This window comes from Musca autumnalis, unplaced genomic scaffold (assembly GCF_047663935.1).
Source record: "Musca autumnalis isolate F117 unplaced genomic scaffold, ASM4766393v1 scaffold_3, whole genome shotgun sequence".
Lineage (NCBI taxonomy): Eukaryota > Metazoa > Arthropoda > Insecta > Diptera > Muscidae > Musca > Musca autumnalis.
Window position 1 is genome coordinate 23,964,826 of NW_027411866.1, and position 18,190 is coordinate 23,983,015.

Sequence of the window (18,190 nt, forward strand, 5' to 3'; positions counted from 1 at the left end):
GGACGACCTGGCCCTAAAATGGACTTAAGTTATTTTTGTATTCAGGAGAGGGGATATCTGTGGTAAAACCTACTTAAAATTTCTAATAAATTGTAATATCTCCCCTATAGCCAGTCGCGGATTTAAGATATTCACCTATGGACAGTTGCAAAAGTCGGATATGCGAATGAAATTTTCTTATAAATTATAAGCTTATAATTTATAAATATAAGCGGTCTTTGAACGCGGAATGAATATATATATGCACGGTACGTGATTTTGGAATTTTGAAGGCCGATATACATACATATCTAGAAAGTTGTATTTAGAACAATGAAAATGAAAGTTGTATTCAGAACAAGGAGGTCGCATTTAAATCCATGTTATCCAACTAATTCTTTTGGACTTTTCATTACTACAAAAATATTTACAATCGACAAGGTTATTGTTGTGATAGAAATATATTATTTAGCAATTGTCGTTGGAAGAGTTTTGCATGATGGTGTTGATCTTGGGCAAATTCTTCTTGCTGCTTTTGCCGCTCAACTGTTTCTACTTCCTCACGTTGCTCATGTTGTTGTTGGTCTTCACTTTCTTCTCCGTCTTGTTGATGAGTTGCTTTATAATGTTCCGCCACGTGTTGCCTCAATTCGTTGTGATATTTAAATGCCTGAGGACACTGGTTACACATGTAAGTATTCTCACCCACATGGATTCTTAAATGTTTGTTGAGATCACCACTCTGGGCATAGGCATTATCACAAAATTTACATTTATAAGGCTTCTCTCCGGTATGGGTACGAATATGTCGACGCAAGTGATCAGTGGAGACAAAGCTGAAAGAAAACAAGGACAACAATAAAAGTACCCTCCCATGCGTGCATATTTTCCCCCACTTACCCCATACCACATTGGTCACATACATGGGGTTTTTCCCCAGTATGTTTCATTTTGTGTTTCTTTAATGTCGAGCCTTTGGTATAACTGGAACCACAAATATCACAGACATAGGGTTTGGCATTTCTATGAGAGAAGGCATGTTTTTTAACATCCGAACGACAGTTGAAACGGCTGGGACATTCCGGACATTGGTATTTCTTGAGCCCGAAATGTCTTTCCATGTGTTCTTTTAGTTTCCCTGGTACCTTAAATGCTTTACCACACTGCGGACACAGGTATGGAGATTCACCGGTATGTATACGCATATGCTCCTTTAGTGAGTGTTTATGACTTAGTTCCTTTTCACAAATGGTACAAACCACCTTCTTACTACCCTTGTGTCTATTCAAATGTTCCAAGAGATGGGCATGCACCACAAATGTCTTGTCACATTGACTACATTTGTGTGGTTCTATTTCGGGATGTTTGGTTTTAATGTGTTCTGTTAAACTTCTAATTGACATGAAACTACGTTGACAAGCAGTGCATGGATGAATGGATTCTGTTGCATTGCTGCCTACCATATGCATATGTTTTCGATGAATTGATAAGGAGGTTTTTCTCTCAAAACGTCTAGGGCAGTCAGGGCATTGAAAAGCTTGTGGTGGGCTGCTAACACCGTCATTTTCATGTTTCGCCATGTGCTGCCTGAGAAGCCAAAGTGTACGAAAGCGATATTTACATATTTCACAAACATGTTGCCGTTCCATGGAATGAAATGGCATGTGTCGTTTCAAATTATAGGGACTATTGAAAATTTTATCACAAGCACTGCAGGGAAAATTAGCTTTTGATCTCTTTTGACGGGGCCTAGAAATAAATATAGTAGATTTTGAAGAGGGGTTACAGGATTATTTTTTAATTACAGTCAATTTCATCTATCCATCTCTCCAAAGCAAGAAAATCGTCATATTGAATATTTCTCGACATTTAGCATACCTCTCAATCTCTCCAATGCCGGTGTCCACAAAATCAGGATCTGCATTATATTTGGCATTACTAACATTTTCTTCTATTTCATCTTCATCATCCCTAAAAATAGATGTAATGGTTAGTACTGACTTACTAAAAAGAAACACCTCACAAAACTTACTCTGAATCACTGGGATTCCAATTCGCATCTTCTTCCTGATCATCACTTTCCAAGGACTCGTGTTCTTTTACATCGCCATCAGTAATGGAAATTTCCTGCATTTCCACTAAACTTTCAGCCAAGTTTGTAGGATTTTCTTCTTCTTTCTCTTGCTTAGTATCATCATGTTCAACACTCTTCTCATTTGTTCCATTTTTCTTCTTGTGATTTGAGTTGGGGTTTTCTCCTTTATGCCTTGACATCATGTGGGTACGATAGGCTTTCTCTGAATCACATTTATATGTACAAATGTCACAAGGATATGCCCGATTTTGATCATGTACTTTGGCATGTCTATGCAAATTAAACAATCTACTGAATGTTTTGCCACAAACACTACAAGTGGGAACAGATTCGCGTTTAGACTGTGGCATTTGGCTTTTAGACTTTGATGATTTTGATTTGTCATTTCTGGGCGTTCTAGAACGAAAAAAGTATACAAATAAAATGAATCTATTATTTAGGTAGGTACACAACAGGACACCGTACTTAAGTGGACGGTTGATTGATTCACTTTTTTCACATTAAATGCATGGCCACATAGTCTTTGGTTCTCGATGCTATTGTTCATATACTAAACTAAAGCCTTGCATTTAGGTCCAACACCCAGATTGCTTCGTCTACAAGAACTAGTTGCTGTTGTACCGATTACATTGAAATCTAAACCAATACCCTAACCAAACGATGTTGCCCCCAAATAATAATTTCTTCCCCAAATTTTGCCTATATACATATGTATGTAGTATCTGTGTTTAGTAACATTACCTTGAGTCTGAGTCACAACGACTTCCTTCATTATCATCTTCGCTCCATTCCATTTCAAATTTGAAATTCAATTCTTCAGGTACTATTTTACATTCGCTATTATCATCGAGGTCTTGTTTGATTTTAGAACAGGGTTCTTCTGTCAATGGATCTAACTCTCTTTCATCCAGGACCTCATTTTCTTCTTTATTGGGACATGTTGCCAACAATTTATTGTTTGTTGCTATACATAATTGTTGAAATCTATAGGAAGCAAGTAATTTATCCAAACATTCTTGGCATATTAATTGGGAGAATCTGTTTTCCTCTCTAATTTTTAGTTGTGGTATAGTTTCATCCAACATCTCCAATATAATTTTATGCTCCTGCTCTTCAATGCAATCATAAAGTTGGAAGAATTTCTGTTGCATATTTTCATTTAGACAAGTGCGACATTTATTGTTATGTTCAGCGGGCATTTTGTTTTTGTAATTTTTGCTATTCCTCGCAATTAATTATTTTTTAACTTATAATTTCTTGATTGTTGACATTTAGAAGAATATATAATTCACAATAAAATTGTCGACAAACAAATTGAATGGGGTATGTTCAGTGGTAGTTGTGTTAGTGAACAAAACAATGATGCCAAATTTAACAAAACCTGCAGCAAATTCTCATTTTAACAGAATGCGGCACTTATTTGTTGATCAATTTATATTTGGCTTCGTAATGTTTTCAATTCCACTTAAATTATTTGTTTCTTTTTTAATATTTTATCATGGTAGAATAAGAAAAGGTAGCAGCAATACACAGCTGACTAAACTGGGTTGTAACGTTAGTGTCAAATTTCATATGACATTTTATACATTTATTTCTATTTCGATGTACATTAGGGACATATATTTTTTGAGAAAAAAAAAGAAATATCATTCGGAAAAAAACCATTTCCCAGAAAGACTTCTTCATATCAATGATATGTAACCTCCTCCAAGTTCGAACGATAAGCCGCGCAGTAAATCCCCGCTTGTAGAGGCGATACAACGTTTGTTAATATGTGAGGTATTTTGTTAAAATTTGAAAAAAATAAAGCCCTAATAAACACGTGCTTCTTTGATTTCTAAAACAAAACATTGAAACAGCTTCTCCTTTTTCTATGAATTTCCAGCGACCCCAAACTTTTCTGCAAGAATTCTACTTTCTGCGAGAATTTATGCATTTAGTGGAATGATGTGGAAACATAAAAATTGAAAATGTAACGAGTTTTCATTCATGTTTTCCAAAATATTCAACCAAATGTGAAAAATTATTAGTTTTTTAAATTCCAATAATTTATAGACATTTCCTTGTTTTGTTTACAAATACAACTGGCAGTAACGTTACAAACAAAAACAAATTCCTTTGTGGTTGTTGTTCGAGTTGTATTTGTTGTAGTATTAACTTTACCTTCTATTTGTTCTACCATGATATTTTATGTGATTTTTACATTAGCATGAAAAAAGGTTTTAGGGTTGTTCCGTTATTTATTTGCTAAAACAGGCAACAATTTGCGTAATTTACCATACAAACATAAATTACGATATCTGCGTCATTTATTCTAAACAACGCACGAAAACACCATACTGTAGGCCTGTTCGATAACTTCGCAAGTAAAAAGAATTTTTTTTTTTTTTTGAAATTTAAGAGCTAGAACACTCCTTGGCCCACATTAGTAAAAAGTATTTGATGTTCTTGCAAGTACTTGCAACTACTTCTCATTTCTCTTTTACTGAACATGTTTGTTATCGAACAGCATTTTGTAAAAGTTTGTCATAAACTACCAAAAAATGCAACTGTTTTATGATGTCTTTGTTTGTTTGTGTGTGTTGTAAAAAAACAATGGTTTAAAAATTTGCAGAAATTAAGTTTTTTTTTTTTTAATTTTGAGTCAAGTTAGTTGGTAAAGCCATGTTTATAATACAGCCTTTTGCAGGGCTAACACTTTTAATGAGGATTTATTTGACGAATTGACATTTGAAACCCAGCGGGTTTGTTAAATCCGGTTATATATATATTATCGTACTATAAGCCCCCTTCCACACTAGAGTGATTTCATTGAAATAATTTAATGAAATTAGTCGTTCTTAGATCGAGTTCCCCACAACAGCAAATTCATAAACATAATTTAGTATGGCACTCGATCTAATAACGAATAATTTCATGAAATTATTTCATTAAAATCACTCTAGTGTGGACCGGGACTAAACATTTGTTTTGTGAAATTCTTATTTTTCTGATATAAAATTGTGTGCGTGTGTATGTAAAAAAAAACAGATGTAAATACACTTCATTTGCTTCTAGGATTTCGTAAAACGAATTCATTTAATGTGCATATGTAAATTTGACTTTATTCCTTAATTGTTGGTATTTCGAAAAAGCATCAAAGACAGAAGAAATAAGACTAGACAAAATGCATGCGACAAAAAAAATATTTATGAAACAATAGCTTTGTTCCTTTACGTGCAAGAATCTTCAACTTTTACCACGTTTTTACTTTACTTCGGACACCATACAATTCATATGGGAGTAGTTTTCAACTTTTACTACTTTTGCCGGTTTTACCATTTTCTAAAGTAAAGGAACAGACCAAATGCATAGAAACCATGGCACAATAATACAGGTACATCGGCAAAAACGGAACAAATTAAATACTCTACCAGCTGGGGAAAAAAATCTGAATTTTTTTTTAATTGTAAAGGCCTGCGTACATAATCTGCCTTGCCTGCTTACTTCTGATAAAAGAATAAACAAGAAAAGGGCAACACAGTTCGAAATTTCCTCGGCCTTCTTTATTCTTTTATTTTTATTATGTCAAAAATAAAGCAGGAAAGCAAGGCAATCAGACAGAGCATCTTATGTACGCAGGCCATAAGTTTTCCAAGTAGCCGGCCTTCGGCCGGGGACAGGAGCCAATTTAGGGGCAAGAAAACATTTTTTTAATTTAAAATTTGTTCTTACTTTAACAAGGGAATTTTCGGAACTTAAGAGGCCCATATCTCGGGAAGTATGGACTTCCCCCGGAAAAATTTATATATTTGTGATCAGGACAACAAGATCTACCTGTGGTAATTTTTCCAGATTTTTCCGCCAGGTGGGATAATAATAATTTTTTTAGAAAACATTTTGTTCGCTTTAGCCCTATTTTCCATCTGTCCATAGGAGAAAGTCTCAAATCCCCGACGAAGGCCGGGAAAAATGTCTAATCCGGTCACTATATTCAACTTGCTCCCAGAAAAACTAGAATCCCATGAGAGAATTTATCGAAATAAATTAATTATGACAGGAAAAATAAAAAATTTAAAATTTATTAAAAACCCAAAACTTTTTAGTAAAAGTGCAAAACCTGAATGAAAAGTAAACGGTTTAAGGACTAATAAACATTCAAATCATAGCAAATTTTGTTTTCTCTTCCATTGCAGTTGCATTTCTTGTCCATCGTTTCAAATTCGCGTACAAATTTAGAAACAAAAATCAAATGCCTGCCGGAAAGTCTGTATACCAAAAAGTTATTTTGGCAGGTCTCTCTCTCGTTAATTTTTAAAATAGAAAAATTTGAAAATATACTGAAAACACCAAAATTGTGAGAAAAACTAGAAAACTTGAATGAAACTAATATAATTTACTATTAAATAGATATCTGAAAGAAGGAAGTTGGCAACCCTGTTCGCTGTAGTGTCAAATTTTTGTGTGCTCTGTGCATTTTCTAAAAAAATTAAATTTTTAATTAAATTAGCGTGTATACGTTATCAAAAGTTTATTAAAATTATTAAATAACTTATTGTCTAAATATTGTGCTAATTGGTGAAGTGTTATTAATTACATTTGTGCTAATAAGCTCCTTTTTTGTGTTGAATTTGTCTAATTGGCTATTTCGTTTTGTGCATATATTCTGTTACATTAGCTTATTGTGTTGTTGTAACAGCTTGGTTATCATATCAAAACAGAGTTGCCAAAGATTGCTTTTTTTTAATTAAAGGATTAAGAAATTCAGCTACAAAATCTCCAAAAAATTTTAACTTATTAGTAAACTGAAATATAGTTAACATGGTCTGTTCATACGAAATATGTAATATTCGTGATGATAGTGAAGTTTGTGTTACATGTTGGTTTTGTTTAGATCAATGGCATTGTAAGTGTGCTCGTATGAGAGTAATAGTTACTGACATAATTAAAGAAAATGATGGAATTCGTTGGTGCTGTCCCAATTGTAGAAAAATCTCTGCTGATTTTTACAATTTTGCAAAGAATCTACATTCCGAACTAGTTTCAATTAAAGGGGAACTTTCCATAATTTGTTCCCGTTTTGATAAAGTTTCAAATTTGTTTAGCAAATATCCGGATTTGGACGAATTTGCATCGTCACCATCGGTTATCGGGCAGAAACGCAAAAGGTCGACGAAAAAGAGTACAGGTAAAACTGTTTCTAGTCGTAAACCTAGTGTTTCTCGGGATACTGTAGTACAATCGGATCCAGTTAATATTTCTGATACAACTGAATCTGGTCGTGCTCAGTTATACGCCAATGTTGTGTTGGATAAGCCTTTGGAAGTAAGCAAGCAGTTAAAGGAGGTTGTAGCAACTCCTGAGTTAATGAGTACTGATGGTGCTAGTCTTGAAAAGACCTCACAATCTGCTCAAGGTATTCAGGAGTTGGCAACATCCTTGCCTGTTGTCTCTTCAAGGGGCTCATCTGCCAATGTAGGCCATACCCAACAACCTGTGCAAAGATCATTATCTATGCCTCCAGCTATGAAAATGGTATTTGCGTCAAGGTTCCCTCCCGAAACGACGGCTGACGAAATTTATGATTATATAAGATCAAGTATTCAAGGAGATTACTTTCTTAAATGTTACAAGCTTCGTTCAGCATTTTCGGAAAGTAGATCTTCTTTCAGGATTGTTACTAATCAGTCAATATTTAACCAAATTATATCGAGAGAATTTTGGCCTGTAAATGCTTTTATAAAAGAATTTGTGGAAAGAAACGACAAGTTAGCACATTTGCCTCCGCGAACAGCTACAGTTTCAAAAAACTAAAAAATTCTATTTCTATATGCTATCAGAATGTAAGGGGTTTAAATACAAAATTAACTCGCTTATATACTGATAGCTTCGGTTTTAATTATGATGTAATTGTTTTATCTGAAACTTGGTTAAAAAAAGCTGTATTAAATAGTGAAGTTTTATGTCCGAAATATCAAATATTCAGAAATGATCGTGTTGCTAAAAAAGGTGGTGGAGTCCTTATTGCAGTTGACTCCTCTTATTCCACTAATTTAATTGAAATAAATAATATTCCTGATATTGAATTTTTAAGTATATCCATTGAACTAGGTAATTTTAAATTATTTATAACTTGTTCCTATATTCCTCCTTCTTCTCAACTTGACATATATAAAAAACATATATCCGCAATCAGTTCAATCGTTGGAAATATGAATGAAACCGATCGAATTTTGGTTCTGGGCGATTTTAATATGCCCTCTGTTAAATGGCTCTTATTACCAGATTCTGAAGCTCTAACACCACTAACATCCCGGGCGAATGCTAATCAAGATACATACGAAATTGTTAGTCGATTTTGTGACCTCAATCTTCATCAAATAAACGATATACTGAATAGTTACGATAGAATCCTTGATTTAGCATTTGTAAATGTTACTCAATATTTTGAAATAATTAGAATTCCACCAATTTCTATTCCTGAAGATATTCATCATCCCTCATTATGTATAACCATGACCCATACTCATTCCTTTGGGGAACATCAGTCCAAAGTGTTAAAAACTGTCCTTAATTATAAAAAAACAGATTTTCGGAAACTCAATTCTCTTATTTCTTCTGTTAACTGGACATCGGTATGTCTTTGCAGCAGTGATATTGATCTTGATATTAAAATTAACAAATTCTATGAGATCATAAATAAATTTATGCTTGAATGTATTCCAACTATTAAAATCACAAATTCTTATAAATTTCCATGGATTACTCCTGAGTTATCAACTATAAAAAATTCCAAAAATAAACTTTTTCGTAAATATAAAAAGTCAGGTTCTTCAATTGACTACGCCAATTATTCTGTAGCTAGGTCTAAGTATACGCTAGAATCTCGTAGATCATATAATGAGTACCTTAACAAGATTAAAGATAATTTTAAGTCCAATCCTAAGTCCTTCTATGACTTTGTTAATTTAAAAAGAAAAACACCTTCTAAGCCCTCTTTATTGAAATTCAATAATCAAGAATTTACTAAAAACACAGATATTGCTGAATGTTTTGCAGAATTTTTTGCTACAACTTATTCAAGTGCATCTTGCCAAATTAGAGATACATATCCTTATAAATTATCTCAGATTGATGAAATTTACATGCCTTTCTTACAATACCAAGACGTTTCCAAAAGACTGCGATGTTTAAAACCCATTAAAAGTCCAGGTCCCGATGGAATACCTAGTTTAATTCTGAAGCATTGTTCAGTTGCATTGTCAACCCCTTTAACTCTATTGTTTAACTATTCCCTTAAATTCGGTCATTTCCCCGCAATATGGAAAAAGTCTTATATTGTACCTTTACATAAGTCAGGCAGTCTGACTAATGTATCCAATTATAGAGGAATTGCAAAATTAAGTGCAATTCCTAAATTGTTCGAAAAATTAATTACTTCTGTAATTTCCCATAAAATTCAACCCATGCTAAGTCCATATCAGCATGGTTTTCGTAGTGGTCTTTCGACCATAACAAACCTTATAGAATTCACATCGAATGTAATAAAAGGATTTGTTCGGCATAATCAAACTGACACAATATATACAGATTTCAGCAAAGCATTTGATAGGGTTAACCATAGGCTTTTGTTGTATAAATTAGATTATATGGGCTTTAATACTAATTTAGTAAGATGGATATCTTCTTATTTACAAAATAGATCACAAACAGTTTTGTTTGATGGATGTGTCTCAAAATCGATTGACGTGCCATCGGGTGTTCCGCAAGGAAGTCACCTCGGACCGGTTCTCTTTCTCTTATTTATAAATGACTTGCCAAACTCAATAATGCATTCTAGATTGCTAATGTACGCTGATGATGTCAAGCTATTTATTACTCATAAATCGGAAAAGCAAGCTGATCTTCTCCAGAGTGATTTAAATAGCCTTTTTCAATGGTGTAAAATCAACTGTATGGACTTAAACTTAAAAAAATGTAAACATATGTGTTTTTCCAGATCTTCTTCTTTAATAAGGCAATACAATATTAACGGTTCTCAATTATTAACTGTAGCATCATTTGTTGATCTTGGCCTTTTGATGGATCGAAAATTAAAATTTAATAATCATGTAATTTCTATTGTTAATAAAGCGCATGGAGTTTTAGGATTTATAAAAAGATGGGCCAAAGAATTTTCAGATCCCTATATAACAAAACAACTATTTACGTCACTTGTAAGACCTATATTAGAATATGGTTCTGTTGTATGGGACCCTCAATACGCAGTGTATTCTGATAAAATTGAATCAGTGCAGAAACAATTTTTGCTTTTTGCACTGAGAGGTTTACATTGGAATAGCGATTTTGTCTTGCCTTCATATACAAGCAGGTTAAAATTAATTCGATTACCTACATTAAAAAGTAGACGCACAATGTTAAACACTATGATGGTGCATAAAATTTTAATGGGTAATATTCCCTCGGATTTCTTAATATCATCTATTAGAATAAATATTCCTTGTAGAACAATTAGAAACTATCAACCCTTATTTAGAGATTTCCACCGCACGAATTACTCTATGGGAGATCCTATTAACAAAATGTGTGTAGATTTTAATTCCATGTATTGTAATGTAGACTTTGGCATGAGCCTTGACCTTATAAAATCTAACATAATTTTATTTTTAAATGAATAGTATATAAAAATGTATTAGTAAGTAACTAACTAGCTGATGAAGTAAATTCTGTAGCTGGTTTTCAATTTCCCTCTCATACCCCATCATGATGCGGATCATGGTGTGTACGCGATCCCTACGTAAAAGGGAGGTCGCCCCCTCGGTCGGCAGGGGTGGGAAAGTGAGGCGTGGGAACGTTCGAAAAAAAAAAAAAAAAAAAAAAAAAAAAAAAAGGACAACTATGTTTTCAGTTCATATCAATTAACTTTACTCGCCTTTTGGCTGAAACTTTCTTTAAAATCAGAAAATAAAAACTATGAAAATATGAATCATGTTGCTATGAATGATGTACCATGTCGTATGAACGGGTTAATTCGTGTACGTAATTATGAGAACGAACGACGTTATTCAAATGCTGGTATGAACATGGCATTAAATTATTTGTTTCTTTTTTAATATTTTATGTGATTTTTACATTAGCACGAAAAACAGGTTTTAAGGCTGTTTCGTCATTTATTTGCTAAAACAGGCAACTTGCGTCATTTACCATACAAACATAAATTACGATAGCTGCTTCATTTATTCTAAACAACGCACGAAAACACCATACTATAGGCCTGTTCGATAACTTCGCAAGTAAAAAGTATTTGATGTTCTTGCAAGTACTTGCAACTACTTCTCATTTCTCTTTTACTGAACATGTTTGTTATCGAACAGCATTTTGTTTGTCATAAACTACCAAAAAATGCAACTGTTTTATGATGTCTTTGTTTGCTTGTATGTGTTATAGAAAAACAAAAATATTCAAACGATGACAAAAGTGAAAATAAATGGTTAAAAAATTTGCAAAAATTAAGTTTTTTTTTTAATTTAGAGTCAAGTTAGTTGGTACGGCCATGTTTATATTACAGCCTTTTGCAGGGTTAACCTTCTTAATGAGGATTTATTTGACGAATACGCAAAGAAATTGACATTTGAAACCTAGTGGGTTTGTTAAATTCGGTTATATATAAACGTACTACAAGAGTGATTTCAATGAAATAGTTTCATGAAATTAGTCGTTCTTAGATCGACTTCCCCACAACAGCAAATTCATAAACATAATTTAGTATGGCACTCGATCTAATAACGACTAATTTCATGAAATTATTTCATTAAAATCACTCTAGTGTGGACCGGGACTAAACATTTGTTTTGTGAAATTCTTATTTTTCTGATATAAAATTGTGTGCGTGTGTATGTAAAAAAAACAGATGTAAATACACTTCATTTGCTTCTAGGATTTCGTAAAACGAATTCATTTAATGTGCATATGTAAATTTGACTTTATTCCTTAATTGTTGGTATTTCGAAAAAGCATCAAAGACAGAAGAAATAAGACTAGACAAAATGCATGCGACAAAAAAAATATTTATGAAACAATAGCTTTGTTCCTTTACGTGCAAGAATCTTCAACTTTTACCACGTTTTACTTTACTTTACTTCGGACACCATACAATTCATATGGGAGTAGTTTTCAACTTTTACTACTTTTGCCGGTTTTACCATTTTCTAAAGTAAAGGAACAGACCAAATGCATAGAAACCATGGCACAATAATACAGGTACATCGGCAAAAACGGAACAAATTAAATACTCTACCAGCTGGGGAAAAAAATCTGAATTTTTTTTTTAATTGTAAAGGCCTGCGTACATAATCTGCCTTGCCTGCTTACTTCTGATAAAAGAATAAACAAGAAAAGGGCAACACAGTTCGAAATTTCCTCGGCCTTCTTTATTCTTTTATTTTTATTATGTCAAAAATAAAGCAGGAAAGCAAGGCAATCAGACAGAGCATCTTATGTACGCAGGCCATAAGTTTTCCAAGTAGCCGGCCTTCGGCCGGGGACAGGAGCCAATTTAGGGGCAAGAAAACATTTTTTTAATTTAAAATTTGTTCTTACTTTAACAAGGGAATTTTCGGAACTTAAGAGGCCCATATCTCGGGAAGTATGGACTTCCCCCGGAAAAATTTATATATTTGTGATCAGGACAACAAGATCTACCTGTGGTAATTTTTCCAGATTTTTCCGCCAGGTGGGATAATAATAATTTTTTTAGAAAACATTTTGTTCGCTTTAGCCCTATTTTCCATCTGTCCATAGGAGAAAGTCTCAAATCCCCGACGAAGGCCGGGAAAAATGTCTAATCCGGTCACTATATTCAACTTGCTCCCAGAAAAACTAGAATCCCATGAGAGAATTTATCGAAATAAATTAATTATGACAGGAAAAATAAAAAATTTAAAATTTATTAAAAACCCAAAACTTTTTAGTAAAAGTGCAAAACCTGAATGAAAAGTAAACGGTTTAAGGACTAATAAACATTCAAATCATAGCAAATTTTGTTTTCTCTTCCATTGCAGTTGCATTTCTTGTCCATCGTTTCAAATTCGCGTACAAATTTAGAAACAAAAATCAAATGCCTGCCGGAAAGTCTGTATACCAAAAAGTTATTTTGGCAGGTCTCTCTCTCGTTAATTTTTAAAATAGAAAAATTTGAAAATATACTGAAAACACCAAAATTGTGAGAAAAACTAGAAAACTTGAATGAAACTAATATAATTTACTATTAAATAGATATCTGAAAGAAGGACAACTATGTTTTCAGTTCATATCAATTAACTTTACTCGCCTTTTGGCTGAAACTTTCTTTAAAATCAGAAAATAAAAACTATGAAAATATGAATCATGTTGCTATGAATGATGTACCATGTCGTATGAACGGGTTAATTCGTGTACGTAATTATGAGAACGAACGACGTTATTCAAATGCTGGTATGAACATGGCATTAAATTATTTGTTTCTTTTTTAATATTTTATGTGATTTTTACATTAGCACGAAAAACAGGTTTTAAGGCTGTTTCGTCATTTATTTGCTAAAACAGGCAACTTGCGTCATTTACCATACAAACATAAATTACGATAGCTGCTTCATTTATTCTAAACAACGCACGAAAACACCATACTATAGGCCTGTTCGATAACTTCGCAAGTAAAAAGTATTTGATGTTCTTGCAAGTACTTGCAACTACTTCTCATTTCTCTTTTACTGAACATGTTTGTTATCGAACAGCATTTTGTTTGTCATAAACTACCAAAAAATGCAACTGTTTTATGATGTCTTTGTTTGCTTGTATGTGTTATAGAAAAACAAAAATATTCAAACGATGACAAAAGTGAAAATAAATGGTTAAAAAATTTGCAAAAATTAAGTTTTTTTTTTAATTTAGAGTCAAGTTAGTTGGTACGGCCATGTTTATATTACAGCCTTTTGCAGGGTTAACCTTCTTAATGAGGATTTATTTGACGAATACGCAAAGAAATTGACATTTGAAACCTAGTGGGTTTGTTAAATTCGGTTATATATAAACGTACTACAAGAGTGATTTCAATGAAATAGTTTCATGAAATTAGTCGTTCTTAGATCGACTTCCCCACAACAGCAAATTCATAAACATAATTTAGTATGGCACTCGATCTAATAACGACTAATTTCATGAAATTATTTCATTAAAATCACTCTAGTGTGGACCGGGACTAAACATTTGTTTTGTGAAATTCTTATTTTTCTGATATAAAATTGTGTGCGTGTGTATGTAAAAAAAAACAGATGTAAATACACTTCATTTGCTTCTAGGATTTCGTAAAACGAATTCATTTAATGTGCATATGTAAATTTGACTTTATTCCTTAATTGTTGGTATTTCGAAAAAGCATCAAAGACAGAAGAAATAAGACTAGACAAAATGCATGCGACAAAAAAAATATTTATGAAACAATAGCTTTGTTCCTTTACGTGCAAGAATCTTCAACTTTTACCACGTTTTACTTTACTTTACTTCGGACACCATACAATTCATATGGGAGTAGTTTTCAACTTTTACTACTTTTGCCGGTTTTACCATTTTCTAAAGTAAAGGAACAGACCAAATGCATAGAAACCATGGCACAATAATACAGGTACATCGGCAAAAACGGAACAAATTAAATACTCTACCAGCTGGGGAAAAAAATCTGAATTTTTTTTTTAATTGTAAAGGCCTGCGTACATAATCTGCCTTGCCTGCTTACTTCTGATAAAAGAATAAACAAGAAAAGGGCAACACAGTTCGAAATTTCCTCGGCCTTCTTTATTCTTTTATTTTTATTATGTCAAAAATAAAGCAGGAAAGCAAGGCAATCAGACAGAGCATCTTATGTACGCAGGCCATAAGTTTTCCAAGTAGCCGGCCTTCGGCCGGGGACAGGAGCCAATTTAGGGGCAAGAAAACATTTTTTTAATTTAAAATTTGTTCTTACTTTAACAAGGGAATTTTCGGAACTTAAGAGGCCCATATCTCGGGAAGTATGGACTTCCCCCGGAAAAATTTATATATTTGTGATCAGGACAACAAGATCTACCTGTGGTAATTTTTCCAGATTTTTCCGCCAGGTGGGATAATAATAATTTTTTTAGAAAACATTTTGTTCGCTTTAGCCCTATTTTCCATCTGTCCATAGGAGAAAGTCTCAAATCCCCGACGAAGGCCGGGAAAAATGTCTAATCCGGTCACTATATTCAACTTGCTCCCAGAAAAACTAATGGAAAATGTGTAACATCCTGTGTTTATAATGCATGAAGTTCTTGGGATTCTACTTCAATATGTGATTCTTCTGACGTGACATTCGATAATTCCTGCTGTTGTCGGTGTACGGTATCATTATCAACTTCTTCCTTTTGTTGTGGTTCAAGGGATTTCTTACAATGCTCTTCCCATATATGATGTTGTAATTCAGCTAGATATTTAAATGCCTGGGGACATTCTTTACACATGTAGGTATTCTCACCCACATGCGTTCTCAAATGTTTATTCAGATCATTACTCTGGGCATAGGCACGATCACAATATTTACATTTGTATGGTTTCTCTCCTGTATGGGTACGAACATGTCTACTCAAATGATGTGCAGTGAGAAATCTTGAAAAGAGAACACAAACATAAAATATAAAGGTTTCATCTGTTCCCCGTACTCTAAACTGTACTTACCCCATACCACAGTGATCACACAAGTGGGTTTTTTCTCCGGAATGTCTCATTTTATGTCGCCTTAATGAACAGCTTTTTGTAAACTTTGACCCACAAAGATCACAAACATAAGGTCTAATATTCTCATGGGTTATGTGGTGTTTTTTAAGGTCCGAAATAATCTTGAAACGCAATGGACATTTTGTACATTGATATTTCTTTACGGTATGTCTCTCCATGTGATCTTTCAATGTATGAGGAGCTGTAAATCTTTTTCCACACTGGTTACAAACGTGAGGTTTCTCATCTCTATGCATGAGGATGTGTTGCGTTAGTGTATACTTGCTACTGAGTTGCTTTTGACAAATAGTACAAATAAATTGTTGATTGTCCTTACTAGGTGCACTCTCCGAATGTTTCTTAAGGAAATCGTCTAAATGTTGCTTTACTGTTTTTGTAGTAGTATTGGCCGTATGTGTATGCCTGCGATGTGAAGATAGTGAGGCTTTTTTCTCAAAACGTCTGGGACAATCAGGACACTTGAAGACTAGGGTACCATCGCCACCATTTGCATGTCTAGGAATGTGCTGCCTTAGCAGTCCTGATGTACTGAAACGATATTTACATATATCGCAGGCATACTGCCTTTCCATGGAATGATATGGCATATGACGTTCTAGACGTTTTCTATCACTAAAAAATTTACCACAAACATTGCATGGCAAACCATCTTTTGGAGGCTTTTGTGCTCTACGGGGCCTGAAAAGGATTAGAGAAGAATTTTGTCGTTTATTAAACAACACATCAATGGGCCTTCCATACCTTTCAATCTCGCCCATGTCAGATTTCTCCAACTCAGATTTTTCAGTAACATCTTCTTTAATAGATTCTTTATCATCACTGAAACAAGATGCAGCAGATATTGTTAGATTATTACCAAAGACCAATCGCATGCCTCAAACTTACTCTGAATCATTTCGTTCCCGATTTGTATTATCTATACAAAAATGGTTTTCTTTACCAACGATTTCAATATTACCATCTTTAATAATAACAACTTTATGCGTTGTCGCCATGTGGCTATTACACATTTTCTCTGTCTTGAATACGTATGTACAAATTTTACATGGAAATCCACGATTTTGATCATGTACTATGGCATGTCTTCGTAAGCTATACCTTTTTGTAAATGTTTTACCACAAATATTGCAGGCAATTATCGACTTGTCCTTTGATCGTGAAGTTTCCGATTTCTGAGGATTTGGAGATGATTTTGGGTCATAACATTTATCTACACCATCATCATATTCATCTATAAATTCCGTTTCCACTTTTATATCTAATTCTTCAGTTAATACTGTTTCACCACAGTAGTCGGCGTTGGATAACATTATAGAATCCATCTCTGATTTTATAGTAATAGTATATTGTTCTTCATTCGCTATCAAGGGATTCAATTCTTTGCCCAAGATAGTTTTGTTTTCTTCGGGCAACATAGAATCCATGTCTGGTTTTATAGTAATATATTGTTGTTCTTCCAGAGTCAAGGGATTCACTCCATTGCCTAAGTGAATCTCGTTTCCTTCATTATTGAGACATGTTGCCAACAATTTATTGTTTGTTGCTATACATAATTGTTGAAATCTATAGGAAGCAAGTAATTTATCCATACATTCTTGGCAAAGTAATTGGGAGAATCTGTTTTCGTCTCTAATTTTAAGTTGTGGTATAGTTTCATCCAACATCTCCAAAATAATTTTATGATCCACCTCTTCAATATAATCGTAAAGTTGAAAGAATCTCTGCTGTTCATTTTCACTTAGACAGGTGCGACATGTATTTTGCAGCCTAGCGGACATGTTAATTTAGCCGTTTATTCCCTTAATTTATGTATTTTTTATTATTTTATAGGCTAAAAATCTCTAAATCTCTTCTATAAGTATATAAACAAAGTGCTAAAAAGTAAGGGAAGTGAGAAAATTCACAATAGCTTCTACACAGCTGGTTGCCCAACATCTTCATTGTGAATTAACAGTAAGATAGAGCAACAGACGGATGTAAACGAACGAGAGGTAAAGTCCGTTATGCCCATGGTGGAATAAGGTGTTACTCTTGTGCCAGACACTGAAAATAACACATGAAAATATTTTAGCTTTTAGGAGAGAGCGGAGGTGAAGGAGCTCCCTTTCTCCCTTCTTACCCATAAGCTCAAAACATTTTCATAGTCTGGCACAAGACTTACATCAAATCATACCAAACATCAAAATTGTTCACAATAACGCATTGCTGTGAATTGCTTGTTTACCTTTTGTATGTGATTTTATTCACAATAATGCATTTTGACTAGTGTGATAATCAGCTGTTTTCCCCGTTGTACCTGTATTATTGTGCCATGGTTATGCATTTTATGTATTTTAAATTTAAATACATGTA

At 33.5% G+C, this 18,190-nt stretch overlaps 1 protein-coding gene across 1 annotated transcript; it reads right to left on the reverse strand.

Moving 5' to 3' along the window:
* Window positions 1–356: 356 nt before the first annotated feature.
* LOC141398105 (uncharacterized) lies at window positions 357–17,714 on the reverse strand. The gene is made up of 10 exons (XM_073975334.1): window positions 16,724–17,714; window positions 16,580–16,657; window positions 15,779–16,516; window positions 15,367–15,709; window positions 8,364–8,377; window positions 2,816–3,292; window positions 2,012–2,470; window positions 1,858–1,950; window positions 880–1,728; window positions 357–815 (listed from the first exon to the last, which is right to left on the reverse strand). The coding sequence occupies exons 1-10, from the start codon at window positions 17,614–17,616 to the stop codon at window positions 422–424; spliced, it is 4,338 nt and encodes a 1,445-aa protein (XP_073831435.1). The 5' UTR covers window positions 17,617–17,714; the 3' UTR covers window positions 357–421.
* Window positions 17,715–18,190: the final 476 nt, after the last annotated feature.

Excerpts from the sequence above, each read along its gene's own strand:
- LOC141398105 (XM_073975334.1), bottom strand. The coding sequence starts at position 17,616 with ATGTCCGCTAGGCTGCAAAATACATGTCGCACCTGTCTAAGTGAAAAT. Across the intron at positions 16,517-16,579 it reads GACATGGGCGAGATTGAAAG|GCCCCGTAGAGCACAAAAGC; the intron begins GTATGGAAGGCC and ends AATCCTTTTCAG. Across the intron at positions 1,729-1,857 it reads GGCATTGGAGAGATTGAGAG|GCCCCGTCAAAAGAGATCAA; the intron begins GTATGCTAAATG and ends ATTTATTTCTAG.